The sequence below is a fragment of the Danio rerio genome, chromosome 7, assembly GCF_049306965.1.
Source record: "Danio rerio strain Tuebingen ecotype United States chromosome 7, GRCz12tu, whole genome shotgun sequence".
Taxonomy (NCBI): domain Eukaryota; kingdom Metazoa; phylum Chordata; class Actinopteri; order Cypriniformes; family Danionidae; genus Danio; species Danio rerio.
In genome coordinates, this window is record NC_133182.1 from 57,981,006 (window position 1) to 57,999,961 (window position 18,956).

Genomic DNA, 18,956 nt, shown 5'->3' on the forward strand with positions numbered 1-18,956 from the left:
GTTTTCTTCTCTTCTGACTGGGGCTGGTCAATGTATTGTATATACTGAATTAGCAATGACTTTCTGGCGGTAAAATGAATAACGTTTTGAATGGTTTTAATGGACTATTCAGTTACTTATTTGACATTACGTATTAATCATTTGACTCTCTCAGTACTCTCTAGTCTTAAATTAAATTAAGCATCAAAGAAGCACATTATTTCAACTTCTGTTGTGCGTTTGTCAATAGTAAATGAAAGTGAAACGTAAAAGCACATTATGTCCTCGTTTTATGTTAGATTTACAGATACTAGTTGTCCATAAGAAAAAAGAATCCCACACTTCTTGAAAGTGCTTGAATTTCATACATGTGGATTCAAGCCCTGGGAAGTATTTAAAAAACAAACATGGGATCTCGAAAGTGCTTGAATTAAATTTGAAATGAGTTTTGCTTGTGGTGATAACAAAAACAGAAAGAAAAAAGAGAAAATTCTTCATTTTAAAAGTATTGTGTTTATATTATCTGATTTAAATTACATTTAAAAATTGTGCAATAATTGACAAATTTGATAATTATTTCAGAAACCCCATTTGAATAATACTAGTATTGAATTTAACATCTTTTATTAAAGTTTATTTGAACATGACCAAATTGTTTTAAAAAAATGCCACATTATAAACACCAAACTGTAAAAATGCTGGATTCCATGCCATCTATTTGTGTTGGGGCGACATGAATGATTTAATTTAACTTAGTTTTCACAAAATTAAGTAGATTGAGCATAAAACAATGAAGTATAATGAAGTATGAAAAATTGTGTTGTTTCAACTCATTTTAAATAAGTTGTTTGAACAAAGAGCAAGCATAATGTAGCTGTAAATATTAAGTGTAAGTGAAAAGTTAAGTACAGTAAGGATGTTCATGATGTTCTTAACATTTTATATTTTCCCTCATTCCCATATATTTTAACTCTTTTGTGTGAAGTAACGATAATAATAATGATCCATAAGTATAATTTACATTTAGGTTGTTTTTAGTTTCATTTTTGTTGTGCTTGGTTGGCCTAGACTTGTCATGCACTGACTTTTTAAGCTTCAAAAAAGCGACCTGCATCAGATTGATGCTTCATTTAATATAAAAAATAAATAAATAAATAAATAAAGAAGAAGAAGAAGAAGAAGAAGAAGAAGAAGAAGAAGAAGAAGAACTAGGGATGCATTTAAATTAAAGTTGTGGGTTAAAAGTAAAAATTCTGCAATGGATGCATTTAGCCGAAAAGCCAAACCAAAATGCTTTGTATAATGTATTAATCATTTTGTGAAATGATATAAAGTCATTTTGTAATACTTTTTATATTTAACTCGATATCTTAAATTATATTTAATTAAATAAGGGGAAAAAAAGCCAATAAAACAACCACATTGTATTGACAGTAAAATACTGATTTGTGAATATGTTTAAAGACATAATATAGCAAAATTATAATTATAAAATGCTACATATAGAGAACATTACTTTAAAGTGCTCAACATGAGCACATTGTTGTAACAGATTGACCAATGTTGTATGACCCATACTGTACACCCTTATGTCTTATTCACACGGGGCGTCGGCATCAGCATCAACGCTTCCTATTAACTTTTAATGAATTCGTCAGCGCCACTTCAACAGCGTTGCTCAACGGAAGCGTCAGCCAATCAGATCACTTCATGCAAATACCCCAGCTCAGACAGTAACTGATTGCGGACTAATTTCATTGGCTGATGCTGCTATGACGATTGCATCAGTCCCAACTTCAGACATGCCCTCCGTCAAGCACTGAAGCTGAAGCCCTGTGTTAATCGAGCCCTAAATGAAGGGTTATTTTGCGGAAAACTGAGTCTGATCTATTCTGCTGGAGCCTTAAACTTTATATTCTCAGAAAGATGGTATTACTTGTCTTAACCAATCTCACAGAGGGTCAAATTGTGGAAAAAGTCCTACTGAATCATCTCTAAGAACTGGCCACAGTCATAAGCGAGGAGCAGATGTTTGACAGTAGCAATAGCTGGGGGCAGATAACCTCACTGACGATCAGTGTTAGTCCCATTTTGATTAGTGCTGATTTGAAACCAAAACAAGCCTGCGTGGGATGTTCCATATGGCGTTGATCCAGAACACACACATGCACATGCGCGCACACACACACATGCACATATTTATGTAGAGGAATCACATATGGCAGACTGTCATATCTCTGATTGTTTGTGAATATGAATTAGTGAGGCTGTCACAGACCTTAATGGAAACCAGCTCAGATGCCTACTCCAGCTCTTCTGATTGTCTTCTAAATCAACATTTCTAATCAATCTGGTTGACTTTTGCAAAGACATTTTCTTTCAGCTTCCGTTGAAGGCAAGATCAAGGCTACATCTACAGTTGTAGGGGTGAAAGATACTGGAAAAATATGCCATATTGCTGTTGAATATTGCGATAACGATATCTATTCAGTTTAAAACCCAACAATCAACTTTATCAAATGAATTGAGTGAAGTTAACTCAAAATTTACTGAAAGTTCATTCTACTCATTTGAAAAGAGTTTTGAACTCAGTGTTGATGGGAATGAGTTAATTAAATACCTCATTAGTGGAGAACTTACTGTGAACTTACTCTTTAGGATCAGTTTTTGAACTAAAATGGTTTGTAGCAATCAAGTTTCCTTAAACGGTTTTAGTTGCCTTAACTTATTAGGTTTTACAGTACTTAGTTAGTTTAAGTTCTCTACATTTTTTGGGTTTTGCTGTGCTCAAATTGCTCCGTTTACTCAAATGGATTAGGTTCACAGTACTCATTAGGATTAGTGAACTTAAATAGTTTGCTGCAATCAGTTTCCTCAAACGGTTATCTTAGCTTTTTGAGATTTTACAGTGTTGCAATATATTATTTCCCTAAAGAAAAGTTATTTTTATTCACTTTTTTAAATAATTTATTTAGGGAATTACTGTACTAAAATAAACAGGTAATATTTGATGAAACATTTTTGATCTAAAAAAAAAAAAACTGTCAATGTGCAAACATTGACATACTACACTGTGATAAAATGTCAGCAAATTAGCAGTTTTCCGTATTATGTAATTCATGTTTTTATGTTTAATGTAATATTTGTTTGTTTCTGCTTTTGAATTGCATTTTTGAAAAGTTAAAGGTTAAAGTAAAAATTAAAAAAAATTAATTATATGAACATTTTAATATTTTTAAAATGAAATATTGTCTGGGTCTGTACAAAAAGCCTTGTAATAAACTGGTAGTACATCTGATTATTTTTCAGACTTATTTCTCTATATATTATTTCTTAAACATTATTTCAAACTTAATTTGTTAAACTGCAGAGTTGAATTTTCAACTTTAAAAGTCAACAGAGCAGAGATCAAGGTCCCATAATGCAATTCACAACTGTAAATAAAAAGAAAACACTTGTGAATCACAAAATACTTAAATTAATTATATAATCATTAATTTAACAGATATTTTTTTACAGTGTACGAATGAAAGATAACAGATATTCATTTTTATTTTCATTTTGCTTAGTCCCTTTTTCATCAGGGGTTGTCACAGCAAAATGAACCGCCAACTTATCCAGCATATGTTTTACACAGCGGATGTTCTTCCAGCAGCAATCCTATACTGGGAAACATTCATTCACACTCATTCAAACACATACACTTTGACCAATTTAGGTAATTCAATTCACTTATAGCGCATGTCTTTAGACTGTAGGGGAAACCAGAGCACCCGGAGGAATACCAAGCTATGTATATAAAATTGGTTGAAGCAACACAGTTATTAAGTTTTTTTGGGGGGGAAAGCTTATTTGTATTATGTTCAATCTACCTAAATTTGTAAAAGCCATTAAGTTAACTCAATCGATTTGTGTTGGGACAACATGAAGAAATTGTGTGGAACCCAGTCTTTTTACAGTGTAGTAGCAGCTGTATTTCTGCTTCATAATATTCCATTGTGATTTAAAGTGTCATAATAAAAAAAAAAAAGATGTTAAAAAAAGAAACAAAAAGAATTTCTAACCAAATGTATCCATCTTTAAATTAGTTCCACCTGAAAAATTTAGACCAACTTACAACAGTGGACCACAGACTTCCTAAACTAAAATATACTGCATACAGTAGTAGGTTTCTCTGGCTTCATTTACCCTTCCTCATTATTATAAGTGACTCATTTCCAATTTACTCAGAACAGATTCAGGCCTTGTACTGTACTGAACTTTCTTTTTTGGATTTGGATATGTTTGCTCGTTTCTGCAGTGTAAGGTCAGCATTTTACCTGTTAATGCGAGTTGCACACCATTAAAAACAGTAGCAAATGATGTCAACTGTAATGCTTTCATTTTGAAATCAAGATTTGCATTAGTTTACATCAAATACCATTGCATACAAGGACAAAAAATAGCTTTTATATTGCCATGTAGAACATTTTAATGCATTTACACATGTTAATGAGAGAGAAAGGGAGCATAAGTGCAACATCCACCCTGTGAACAATATAAACTAATATAAAATTATTACATACATCATGTGCATAAATCATACCACATGAACATGACATTAAAATGCCTACTGGTTAAAAAAAAGAAAGAAATTAAATTAAAAGAAAAGGGTCAGATTACAACTTTTCTGTCATAAACTACAGCAAATCAACTTGTCAAAAAATTTGCTTGGCTGTAGTGTGGACTCCACTATACTGTATATCTGTGTCTGTCTGTCTGTCTGTCTGTCCATCCATCCATCCTTCCATCCTTCCATCCATCCATCCATCCATCCATCCATCCATCCTTCCTTCCATCCATCCATCCATCCATCCATCCTTCCATCCATCCATCCATCCATCCATCCATCCATCCATCCATCCATCCATCCATCCATCCATCCATCCTTCCTTCCATCCTTCCATCCATCCTTCCATCCATCCATCCATCCATCCATCCTTCCTTCCATCCTTCCATCCATCCTTCCATCCATCCATCCATCCATCCATCCATCCATCCATCCATCCATCCATCAAAATATATAGTCAAGCCCAAAGTTATTCATATCCCAGGCAATTTCTGGCTTAAAGTTATTTTTATTCAACTTGTATTAATTTTTAATAAGGCATCAGATATTAGTCACATTTAAAGGACAAAAAAATATATATATACTACTCCATACACTAATAGACACAGTCAGAATTGATCATCAGAGTCTGTGGTATAAACGCAGCCAGTAGTCCCATTTGAAATTTGCAGGCAACTCGCAGCCATTAAATGAAGGTCACGTCCAAGAACACAAAGTTTCATGTCATTGTGATGTTTCTGTTTCCTAGTTTTGATGATATATTTTCATTTTGTTCTTGTAGGCTGGGACAGTAAGAGACTCTATGGCAAAGTCACTCTACAGTGCCCTTTTTGACTGGATTGTGTTCAGGATAAATCACGCCTTACTCAACCAAAGGGACTTGGAGGAGTCAGCCAAGGTAACGTCATTTCTGTAGCGATAAATCCCAGAGAATGGTAAGGAGAAGGGCTGGATGCTAGCAGGGCCGTTTTGCTTCATGCATGGCAGTGGAGCCCTAGTGAGTCACCTGACAGCAATTACATTACGCAGCAGGAATATGAGTCCATCTGACAGAGACGCACCCTGTTTTTCTGTGGCTCGCGCTGCTTTAATCTCTAAATTATGGATGGAGGCATTATGTAATGGGATATATTCAGCCACACTGACTGGGCCCCTGCTGTTATGTAAAATTCGCTTGGAGATTTCTTCAAAGCGTTACGTTAGAGACCAGCTTAAAATACAGTGTGTAAACACACATTTATGGCAAAATGTGTTTGCTTGATAAAACATCTTGTTGCATTCAGAAACACTTCTTAAAGAGAATAAATTGCATTTATACACATTTTTCTCGCCTTCAGGTGGTTCCAGAGCTTTCTTTATTTTGCTGCAAACAAAAGAAAGTCATGTAGCCTTTGGCATACAAAGGGGGAAAATACTATTAAAGTCAATGACATCCAGTTTCCAGCATTCTTCAGATTATCTTCTTCAGTGTTGAGCAAGGTGTTTACCTTCTGAAGAACCAATGTAGTATTTATTTTAGTTACTTTAGCAGACTGCAGAAAACAGAAGCTCAGGGTATTTTGATTCTTTAAAGGGGTAGTTCATCCACAACTGAAATATTCTGTCATCATTTACTCACTCTTGTCACAAGCCTTTTTAAGTTAATTTGTTCAAAATGTTGGAATCCTTTAACCATTGAACTCCATAGTATTTATTTTTCCTACTTTGGAAGTCGATGTTTACAGGTTTTGTGTTCAAACGAACAAAGAAACTCGTAAAAGTTTGATAACATTTGATGGTGAGTAAATAGTGTGTACATTTTCATTTTGGGTGAGCTATCTATTTAATAGATAAAAACACAAATGAAAAGCAGCCAGTTGGAAATGCAAAATGTAATTGCATTTTGTTTTTTACCAGTGATTTTTTTGTTCATTTATTTAAAAACAGGCAGTTAAAGTTCTACTTTTTTTGCTAATGATCACAATAATAATGATAAAAATACATTTTACTACTTAAAATTGTATTACTTTTACTACTTACTGTATATACAGTGTACAATGTAATATAAAATGCTGTTATATACAATGCTGAAAACACCTCCCGAAAACAAAACAATGATGATTTTTCCACTTATTATTTTTTAATAAATATAACAGTGAAAATAAATTACTATATATAATATTTTGACATCCAATTTGTTATAAATGTTAATTTATAGAACACATTTGTGTGGAAAAGCTGTTAGTTTGCAAAAAAATGGCAAAATTGCTAATGTTTAGTTTTTTTTTTTTTTTTTTTTTTTTTTTTTTGCATGTTACAGAATGTTTATTCATTCTCAGAAACATTCCCTGTAGAGAATGTTTGCACATGTTGTTTGCACACTCATTTGCTGCAAACTCAGAAGGTTATGTAAAAAAAAAAAAAAAAAAAAAACAAGATCAAGAATGACACAAGTGTAAGGTGCTGTTTGCACTAGCGCATTTTCTTTTAAAAACTGCGTTTTAGAATGAAAGCACTCTCTGTTTACATTGGTGTTTTTATTGCTTTTTAACAAAACCATCTTTGTCTACATTATACAGCTCATAAAAGTATCCATACTTTTCATAATGCTCATTTGAGAGGGGCTTCACAAATCAGGGAAAGATGTGCAGTACTCCATGAGACAAGTCAGAAAGTGAATGAGGATTGCTGTGCCTCCATTTTCAAAAGTTAGCATTTCATCTGCACTGAAACAGAGCATCAGAATTTCCTAACCAAAATGGGCTCAATAGCATTTTCAAAACACTCACTTTTTACAGGGCAAATATGCAGGAGTGTGGATTACAGGCGCAATGGTAACAAACTTGATGCACTTAAATTAAATTGCACACGTTTCCTAAATAAACTCAAAAGTTCAGGCACAAGGCACCAAACTATAATCAGATATAATTGAATCAAAACCTTTGCTCTTTTAATTGCGTCCAGGGCTTTTAGAGGATTATTTTTTGACCCTGTAGAGTAAACAGCTGTAATGGGGTATATGCACAACTAGTATTTTTCAGGCAATGATTAACTTCCGGTGAGCTCTTAATAGGACTATTTTCAATCGTATACTGTAAGGTTCCTTTTATAGCATCGGTGTTCTGATATAATCACAATACATTCAGTTAAATAGGCTTAAACATGCATTTAGTTGTTCAAGCATGAAACAAGATGAAAGACTGCTCTGTCCAGATCAGCAGGCTAGTGCAGAAACTCCATTGAAAATACTGGGGTAAAATGTCGTATTTTAAAGACATGGCGGGGGGAAATGGAATTTAATGCAGTGCTTCTTGTCCCATCTGCGACCTACTTTATCATATATCTAACAGGCAGTAAAGATTGCTGATTTTTAAAAAAAAATCTGACCTTAAATGTGGAGATTTTATATTGGAAAGACAGTTCATTGGAAGCCCTGGAACTGGCTGGCTGAAAATGAAAACCCCCATATACCCCATTGGGTAACTTGCATGTATCCTTAACAAGTAAACCATAGACATATTTTTGCTAGCATGTTGCACAATAAAGCATCAATGTAGAGCTCTGTCCAGCTGTTTGTTTTTGCCAAAATGACTCCAAAAACATACTTTATATCATCACCTTTTCAGATCCTGTCCATCGGGGTCCTCGATATCTTTGGCTTCGAAGACTACGAAAACAACAGCTTCGAGCAATTCTGCATCAACTTCGCCAACGAGAGACTTCAGCACTATTTCAACCAACACATTTTCAAGCTGGAACAGGTAATTTTGTTTTTCCTTTCACTTACAGCTGGACCCAGAGATAACCATCAGCCTCTCTCCCCGCACACAGCTCAAGATTATAGCTTAATATCAGATTTATTGGCTGCTATTATGACTCAAGCTGTTTTGACTGCACACAGAATCAAAAGAGCAACCACATAATGCTCGACTGAATATCAGTTGGTCATCTATACGTTTGACCGGTGAAGTGCATGAATTTATGATTGAAACAAGCCAGGTATTATATACTGTAATCAAACATGTAGGGACATGTGCTTTTCATTGCGTGTGCTTGCTTTTGACTTGCATTTAAAGGGATAGTTTACTTAAAAATGAAAATGTACTGACTATTTACAAGTGGTTTCAGACTTTTATTATTTTTTTTTTTCTGTTGAACATTTGAAGAGTGTTACAAGTGGGGCTGCATGATACTGGACAAAAAGTGATATTGTGATATATGTTGCGATATGAAGATAACTTCACAAGATACTTATACAGATACGTCTAACTATATAGTTCTATACTCTAAGTTTGGTAAAGGAAAAATCATGGTTTGGGGTTAAATTTAATGTGGGGGCATGTGAGAGATCTGCAGAGTAGATGGCAACATCAACAGCCTGAGGTATCAAGAAATTTGTGCTGCCCATTACATTACAAACCACTGGAGAGGGCAAATTCTCTGCAGAACAGCACTCCTTGTCATACTTCAGCCTCCACATCAAAGTTCCTGGAAACAAAGATGGTGCTCCAGGATTGGCCAGCCCAGTTACCAGAGATCAACATTATTGAGCATGTCTGGAGTAAGATGAAGGAGGAGGCATTGAAGAATAATCCAAAGAATCTTGATGACCTCTGGGAGTCCTGCAAGAATGCTTTCTTTACCTCTCTAGATGACTTATTAATAAGTGATTTGAGTCATTGCAGAGATGTATGGATTCAGTCCTCCAAGCTCATAAGAGTCAGGGCCGGCGCATCCATATAGGCGACCTAGGCGGCTGCCTAGGGCGGCAAAATAGAGAGGGCGGCGTCCCCGAAACTACCCTCACCACCCGTGCCCTCAGTTATATCCGCGTCTAGGGCGGCAGAATAGAGAGAGCGGCGTCCGCGACACTACCCACACCACCCGCTCCCTAAGTTATATCCACGTCTAGTGCGGCAGAATAGAGAGAGCGGCGTCCGCAACACTACCCGCACCACCCATACCCTAAGTTATATCCACGTCTAGTGCGTCAGAATAGAGAGAGCGGCGTCCGCAACACTACCCGCACCACCCATGACCTAAGTTATATCCACGTCTTGTGCGGCAGAGTAGAGAGAGCAACATCCGCAACACTACCCGCACCACCCATGCCCTAAGTTATATCCACGTCTAGTGCGGCAGAGTAGAGAGAGCGGCGTCCGCAACACTACCCACACCACCCATGCCCTAAGTTATATCCACGTCTTGTGCGGCAGAATAGAGGGAGCGGCGTCCGCAACACTACCCGCACCACCCATACCCTAAGTTATATCCACGTCTAGTGCGTCAGAATAGAGAGAGCGGCGTCCGCAACACTACCCGCACCACCCATGACCTAAGTTATATCCACGTCTTGTGCGGCAGAATAGAGAGAGCGGTGTTCCCGACACTACCCTCAGCACCCCCCCTTCCACCCCCGTTTATGGGCGGCATGACCTTCCTTTGCCTAGAGCGGCACTTCAGCTTGCTCCGGCCCTGATGAGAGTCATACACAATATTGGTTCTTTTTCCACTGCACCATGACTTTATATTCTATACTGTACATTATTTCTGTTAAGTAACAAGACTTTACCCTAAGAAAAGTTAGACCGTACTGTCCTAATGAAATAATTAAAAATCAAGGTATGATCATATTTTAGTTTGGTAAAATAAGTGTAGTCTAGAGCCCTTTGCCTTTCATATAAGCCACTTCTGATTCCAAATGATCAACTAGAAGTCAATTTATTATTTGTTGTTATAATTATAATTGCAATATTACAGACACAGGCATTGCAATGCAGAAACAATATACAGTGCAGCCCTAGTTAGAAAGCTGTAACCACTGACGTTCATCATAGGAAAAAAAAATACCATGTAAGTCAATAGTTACTGGTTTTCAACATTGTTCAAAATATCTTTTTTTGTGTTCAACGGTAGAAAGAAACCCAAACATATTTGTGAAATTAACTGTGAATAAATGACAGAATTTTGGTCTTTAGTTAGTCTAAGGAGCAGAATACTAGACACTTTTTCAATTATTGCAAAATTGTACCTGTAGCTTTCTTATAGCTGATTCTTTTATTTAAAACAAAACTCCTATCAGTAGACATGGATTGGACTGATTGATAAATGATCACGTGTGATAGACTGTTATTGATAGTTGCAGCCACAAACAAAATAAACAGTTTGATAATGAGACAATTAAAAAAAGCTGCTTTACTCCAACCCCAGACAAAGAATTGCAGCGTCGTAATAATACTGTGTGTTTTCTCAATGAGGTCGTTCTCTTAGGATGACTAAAGAGGCAACCAATCATGGTAATGACAGCCTGTCAAAGCCGTGCCTTTGTGACGCACCTCAAAGTATATGTTTGCTCAAAGAGGGTTTGTTAGTTTAAGTTTCTAGTCAGTCCGGTGTCCAGATTTGATAAACTCGCTTTGACAGATTTGCTTGCACAAGGTACATTTATCCGCATAAGTCACACACTGTCCAGGAAGTGTTGCTTTATGCAGATGTGCAAATAATAGTGGCTTTAGCGCTTTATTTTGGCTTTTGTTGACAAATGAGCTGTAAATTCTGAACATAGTTATCATTGCTCATCTGCTAAGTTTGAGAAATTGTTAGTTACTGTATGAGGATTTTTTTTGGTGCAAGCATTCAGTCAGTGTTGTCATGACTGTCCATTTTCCCATGACTCCACAATTAGGCACGACTCAATTTATTGGCTCATAAATGCAAAACCAAGTATCCCTGACAAACAATGGTGATATTCAAATAGAGTACATCTTTTAGGTGCTGCACTTGCCTAGCAACTGCCATTGAAATAAATGGGACTGCTAACAGCACTGCAGTGGTGCACTTTTTTCCAACATGTAAGTTATCGTCAACCAGGGCGAGTATTACAGAGAAATTCTGACTTTTTTTGTATCCTATATGTTTGGTAACCATAGTAATTTCAGTTAGCACCACATTTAGGACAAAAGCTATGACAGAACAGCATTTTTAAAGATTGTTAAATCATAAAGCTTCCGTGAAATTAAAGTTTGTTAAATGTTACTATCAGTATGTTAGATTTTAGGATGTCTGTAAGAGAGTATGCTACAAATCAGTGCATTTAGAATAATATTTGGATTTAGAAAATATAAAACTGGGCATCACAGTGGCTCAGTGGATAGCACTGTCACTTACAGCAAGAAGGTCGCTGGTTCAAGTCCTGACTTGGTCAGTTGGTGTTTCTGTGAGGGGTTTGCATGTTCTCCCTGTGTTTCCCCCACATTCCAAAGACATGTGCTATGGGTTAATTGAATAAACTAAACTAGCTGTAGTATATGTGGGTGCGCATGAGAGTGTATGGGTGTTTCCCAGTACTGGGTTGCAACTAGAAGGGCATCCGCTGTGTAAAACCTGATCTGTATAGGTTGGTGGTTCATTCTGCTGCTTTATAAAGTGACTTAGTCGAAGGAAAATGAATGAATGTAGATATGAAACTGATATAAACATACTACGCTTGCAGTTTTTTTTTCCACATTAAGCTTCTGACACCCACTTGTAACACAGAAGAAGAGAGAAAGTTGACATTAAAGTTACTGGCGATTCGAACAAGCATTGATGACATGCTCCACATTCATATCGCCTCTGGGCATCTTCTTCAATGTGCGCTCACATTTGCGCTTGAGCGCCTTCACGTGGTGTGTACTGTAACTACTGAGAACCATTTTTATTTACCTTTATTTTCAAGTTAGCAACATAAAAACGGTGGACCAATTCCAGCGGTTTTCAGACCTACCGCAACTTGGCGTAGGAGTGCGGTTCCCCAGTTGATTGACAGCTGCGTATTAACATGTCACAGTAGTCATGTGTATAATCATACCAACAAGACAGGACGTGCGCAAAGCAACCGGGAATAAAAGACCTGTTCAGTTCGCTAGGATCATCAATCATCATCAAATGTGAATAAAAAGAGTGAGTTTTACAAGTTTAAAATGTTTTAAAACAGTGCATGTGTTATGCAGCGATTTACTTCAGCTTTACTTTATCACCACAGCCGCTTGTCAGAACAATTCTAAAAGAAGAACCTTCAATCACGATTTGTGGATGTTAAAGGGCACCTATGGTAAAAAATCTACTTTTCAAGCTTTTAGGACAGACATGTAAGTATAGTGTATAGACCGTCATATTGGGGTGATATAAACACACCCAGTTCTTTTTTGTTTTCAATTTAACCACACAAAAACGGTGGACCAATTGGAACAGTTTTCAGAGCGACCACAACTTGATATAGGAGTGCGGTTTCCCCGCGCATCAATCTTGATTGACAGGCACGAATCACCTAATCCTCAGTTAGTCGTTTCATGTCTGCCATTTTCAGCGTGAGTCAAAGTGATATCACGAAAGGAACATCCTTGCTCTGTTTTTAGATGCAAGGCTCATTGGGCTCAACACAAGACCAATATTCTCCACATAATCGCTCTAATCGAAATTATTGGTTGTACCTTTTGGTAGGTTTGCAAACATGTGTACTTTTTATTGTGTCTACCTTAAACTTCAGCCGTTCGCATTTCTCACATTCACAAAAGCTCCCAGTGATCTTAACTAGGTGCAGCTAGAAAAGTGCAAGCACGCTGCCTCATGTGCGTGTCTCTCCATTGGAAATAAAATAACAAACCTGCCGGCAGGTTGCACACCAGCAGCTCCGCTCTGCGTAGCGAGACTGACGCAGCTCCATGCATTTTCGAATCCTGGGTGTGGGTTTCTGTCGGAGTGCACGCGGCAGCGCTTCAAGCCGGTGGCTGGGCGCCGCGGACAGCCGCCAACTTGGGGCACCATTGTGTATGCTTGATGGAAACCTGTGTTTAGAGTTCTAAAATGGGTGGCGCAACGATTCGGAACACTTCATGTTTCTGCCTCGTCACAGAGAGTGTCTGGTGTGCCATGTTGCGGCTTCGAGCGGTGCATCCGGTGCCTCAGTCAAAGTTAATTTAGTGTGCGTAGTTATTAGTCTCAGTGTACAAGCTCGGCAGTTGAAACTAGCACACAGTTGGCTGTAAAACTTTAAAAAAAACACAAAAGATTTTGTACTCTCTGCTTGGTCTGTTTCCGAGTTGTACATGTACGGATGAATGCTGATCCTCTCACTCCTTCTCTCAGTCTGCCTGTCTGTTATAAACACAGAGCGGGTGAGCTCTTGGCTCCGCTCCCTTGTTACGTTGGGCAGGAAGCCAAAACTAATTTTCATGTGAAGCAACACACCCCTAAAACAGCGAGCTGTGTACACGCCACCAACGTGACACTTTTTAACACATTATAATAAAAAAATCTGAATTGTGTTTTAAACTGAACCTAAACTGGCACACTCAGAAGAACCTTAATACTAATTTTAAATTATAAAAAAGGGGTAAAATATGTGCCCTTAATCAGGTTTATTTAGATTTTGACAGATATCCATACAGCAGTGGAGATTAACCTGTATCCTGTTACATTTGCATGCAAAAAAAATGGAAAGCTGAATGTGCATGCTGTCTGTGTGTTTGTGTCTGCGCGGTGGGTGTGTTTGTGTATCTGTGTGTGTGAACTTAGCAACGTCATTGTGTGTGAATCATCGTTGCAACTCAACAACAAATGCATTAAATACTAATTGGTAAAGTTCTTACTGTAGTATTTCTCCCAAACATTACGTGAGATCTGCTTCCTTTATGTTGTTAAGCAAAAGCTCTTTTAAAATAATTCTCAAAAGTATATTATTTGTTAGGACGAGGCAGTGGCACAGTAGGTAGTGCTGTCGCCTCACACCAAGAAGGTCGCTGGTTCGAACCTCGGCTCAGTTGACGTTTCTGTGTGGAGTTTGCATGTTTTTTCTGCGTTTGCGTGGGTTTCCTCCGGGTGCTCCGGTTTTCCCCACAGTCCAAAGACATGCGGTACAGGTGAATTGGGTAGGCTAAAATTGTCCGTAGTGTGTGTGTGTGTGTGTGTGTGTGTGTGTGTGAGAATGTGTGTGAGAATGTGTGTGAGAATGTATGTGTGGATGTTTCCCAGAGATGGGTTGCGGCTGGAAGGGCATCCGCTGTGTAAAAACTTGCTGGATAAGTTGGCGGTTCATTCCGCTGTGGCGACCCCGGATTAATAAAGGGACTAAGCCGACAAGAAAATGAATGAATATTATTTGTTATTATGTGAAGGTTGTATAATGCGTTCAACCCCAACCCATTCTGAAAAACTGTTTGAGTTGAAACCAGAAGTCTCCAAGTACATTTTTGGTATTCTCTATCCACTCAGTGTACATTGGTTGTATACTTGCTTTTGTGGTGCGTTGTGGGATTGATTGAGCGCATTTCAGAACATCCATTATAGTTTCAAACACCCCTATGAATGGCTTTTTCCTTAACTAGTGCACTGTTTAAAGTGATTCAGTGGGTGATTTCAGACATGGTCATAGACAAAGTGCAGGACGGGGCGTCCCCGGGACTAGAGTTGGTGGATTTATAATTTTGTTAATAGGTGTTTGGTAGGAATTCATTCCAATGTCTAGAGAGTATTGCCACAACAGTTTTGCTGTTTGTTCCTTGATAAAAGTGGAGGAATTCTGTTCCATCTGCCAAGTTCCACGTTTTAATTGCTCTAAGAGTTGGAAAGTCTTGGATTCAGATGTCAGGAATGAGTTCACATCCTGAGTGTTTTGCCAAGTATGCTGTGTGGTAATACTGAATGTTTAATATAGACCATACCCAGGTTATCTACACAGAACATGGAATGTGGCGTTTTTGTGTGCGCTTTGACATGCAGATTCATAGATTGTGAGTTAATATTTGACTAAACATGTTCTCCTTAGGTTGGGTTGAGTTTCAGGAATTCCTTAAGGGGGAATATTACAATTTTCAAAAACGGCTCACCCTCAGTTGACATTACGTTCATTTAAGTCAACATTTTTAAAAACTTATTTATTTTGTCTTCGGCATGATGACAGTATGACATGAAGGCTCTAGTATTCAGCTTAGAGCAAATAAAAGGATTAATTAGGTAAACTAGGCAAGTTATTGGACAGCAGTGGTTTGTTCTGTAGCCAAACAAAAAAAATAATCCTAGCTAATAATATTGACCTTAGAAATTGTTTAAAATGTTTTATTCCAGTCAAACTGAAATAAATAACTTACTCCAGAAGGAAAAAAGAGTAAAGAAAATGCTCTGAGAATGTTCTTTCTGTTAGACATCTCTTGAGAAAAACACAAGCACACATACAAGTACTTCACTTCTTTAGTATTCATATTCATATAATTGTATTTTATTTTGTTTTGACTATATCAAATATCATGTAGCTTTTGACTTGCATATGATGAATATAAATACTAAAGAAAATAAGTGAAATTCTTGTTGGATGGACTGAGTGAATTTACACTACAGCAAATTTTTTTTTTGGTGAAATGGCCTTGAACTACAGAATTCTTTTAATAGCAGACAAAGCTACAGTTATACTAGTTGTATAGTGTTAGATTATAGGCGGCTTGGCAGGGAAACAGAAGTCCTGCCTGGCATACTTGCCATCTGATGCCCATTAATGCAGCCATGCTGGGGCCAAACATAACACCACACACACTTTTATTAGTCAATTAATGGGCTTTTTTTCATCATGCCGTTTATGGAGATGCAGTAAATAGGTTTGGTTTAATTTGATTTGGAGGCTGTTTGAGTGCTTTTTTCTTATGCGCTAAAATAAAGTGCATGTGGTTGCTAAAGTTTCAGAGCACTTTAGATCAGGCTTACATTATTAGTAGATCTACATGGAATCTGCAACCACAGAAATTCTTTTTTTTTTTTTTTTGAGCCCATCTTTCCATATATTTATTTAAATAGTTGTCAGTGTTTGTAAATTACTGCTGTCAAATGAGTGTGTACTATCTGTTTATATATATATATATATATATATATATATATATATATATATATATATATATATATATATATATATATATATATATATATATATATATATATATATATATACAGTTGAAGTCAGAATTATTAGCCCCCCCTTTGATTTTTTTTATTTCTTTTTAAAATATTTCCCAAATGATGTTTAACAGAGCAAGGAAATTTTCACAGTATGTCTGATAATACTTTCTTCTTCTGGAAACAAATCTTACTTAAATCTTAAAAGCAGTTTTTAATTTTTTAAATGTCATTTTAAGAAAAAAATTATTAGCCCCTTTAAGATATTTTTTTTCCTGATAGTCTACAGAACAAGCCATCATTATACAATAACTTGCCAATTTCCCTAACCTGCATAGTTACCTAATTAACCTAGTTAAGCCTTTAAATGTCTCTTTAAGCTGTATAGAAGTGTCTTGAAAAATATCTAATATAATATTATTTACTGTCATCATGGAAAAGATAAAAGATATCTGTTATTAGAGATAAGTTATTAAAACTGTTATGTTTAGAAATGTATTGAAGAAATCTCTCCGTTGAACAGAAATTGGGTAAAGAAAATAAACAGGGGTGTTAATAATTCAGGGGGGCTAATAATTCTGACTTCAACTATATATTATTCCGGTCAAACTGAATACAATCTTACATCAACAACAAATGGCAAACAAAGCATTGATGATGACAAATAATATTTTTAGCATATAAACAACCCAACAAGTTGTTTAGCATGTGTGCATTGCTGTTGTTATGTTTACACATGTAATATTTTTTTCCTGAGGTGATTTCAAGCAAAATGCACAATGACACTCAATCAAACATATCTACAATGATAAGTAACATGGTTACTTACTGAGTTATTAACGCACAGCAATACCACATGAAGAAAGAACGGACTTTGAAGAAATAAACAATGTCAGGAGAGCTCCATTATAGTGCACAGGACAAGTCTAAACAAGTTCCGCCCACGCATACGCAAGGTAGACAATTCTGTACAATTACGTAATTTATCGGCTTAGAGATATTGGACTAATTTAGACATCGGATCGATAATGATAATCTTAAAAATAGCATTTATCAGCCGATAACGATATGGTCACCGATAAATTTAGCATCCTTTTATCATACATACATACATACATACATACATACACACATACACACATACATACAAACATACATGCATACACACAGTTGAAAACAGAAGTTTACATGTATATAAAGGCACATAACTGTTAAAAAAAGTCAGATGTTAATGTGACTAAACTTTTCCTCTTTTAGGTAAGTTAGGATTATCAAAAATTTGTTTCTGTTATGCTTAATAGCAGAATAATGAGAGAGATATTTTTTTGAGAAATTGTTATAACTTTTCTAGAAAGTCAAGTTTACATACAATAAGATTATAATGCCTCTGAAAAAGCTCAGATGATGGTGTCAAGGTTTTGGAAGTTTCTGATTGGCTAATTGACAACGTTTGAGTGAATTGGAGGCACGACTGTAAAATAGTATTTAAGGAAAACCTCAAACGCACTGCTTCCTTTTGTGACAACATGGGAAAATCAACAAGCCAGAATCAACAAAAAAAAGCCAGATTACAATTTGCTAAATTACGCAGGGAAAAATTATATTTTGGAGACATGTCCTGTAGTCTGATGGAACTAAGATTGAACTATTTGGCCATAATGACCAGTGTTATATTTGGAGGACAAAGGGGAAAGCCTACAAGCCTAGGATCACCAAATCAACTGTGAAGTGTGGGGGCAGCCGCATCATGTTGTGGGTTTTTGCAGCAGGAGGGACTGGTCCTCTTTACAGCATAGATGGCATCATGAAGAAAGAACATTATGTAGAAATACTGAAGCAACATCTCAAGACATCAGCCAGGAAATGAAAACTCGGCCACAAATGGGTTTTCCAAACACACCATGACCCTAAGCATTCTGCCGAATTAGTTAAAATGTGCTTTAAGGCAACAGAGTGAATGTATTAAGGTGGCCATCACAAAGCCCTGACCTCAATCATAAAGAAAATTTGTGTACAGCCAACAAATCTGACTCAGTTACACCAATTCTGTTAGGAAGAATGGGCCAAAATGCTTTCAAACTATTGTAAGAAACTTGTTGAAGGATACCCAAAACATTTGACCAAAGTTATCCAGTTTAAAAGCAAAGCTGAAAAAAATATCAAGGTAATTTAGACAACTTTTGACTGTCTAGAACAGGGGTGGCCACCCTGTTCCTGGAGAGCCACCTTCCTGCAGATTTTAGTTGCTACCCATATCAAACACACCTGAACCAATTAATTAGGACCTGAGCACCATGTGATGATTACAGGCAGGTGTGTTTGATATGGGTTGCAACTGAAATCTGCAGGAAGGTGGCTCTCCAGGAACAGGGTTGGCCACCACTGGTCTAGAAATTAAAACAAAATTCTCAACAAAAAAAAAAAAATTATTCTGGCATTTAGCAAATGTAATTAATTTAGGTAATCCTAA

The 18,956-nt window shown here is 36.7% G+C and overlaps 2 protein-coding genes across 51 annotated transcripts in view; one reads left to right on the forward strand and one right to left on the reverse strand.

Annotated features, from left to right (window-relative positions):
- Positions 1-18,956, reverse strand: part of adamts7 (a disintegrin-like and metallopeptidase (reprolysin type) with thrombospondin type 1 motif, 7) — a 610,954-nt gene that overhangs the window by 266,692 nt on the left and 325,306 nt on the right. The window lies entirely within an intron of this gene.
- Positions 1-18,956, forward strand: part of myo9aa (myosin IXAa) — a 253,527-nt gene that overhangs the window by 155,502 nt on the left and 79,069 nt on the right. For all 50 annotated transcript variants that reach the window (NM_001423815.1, XM_073905946.1, XM_073905954.1 and 47 more), the window contains 2 exons: positions 5,370-5,486; positions 8,194-8,328. In NM_001423815.1, coding sequence (NP_001410744.1) covers positions 5,370-5,486; positions 8,194-8,328 — 252 coding nt within the window. The remainder of the gene's footprint in view (positions 1-5,369; positions 5,487-8,193; positions 8,329-18,956) is intronic.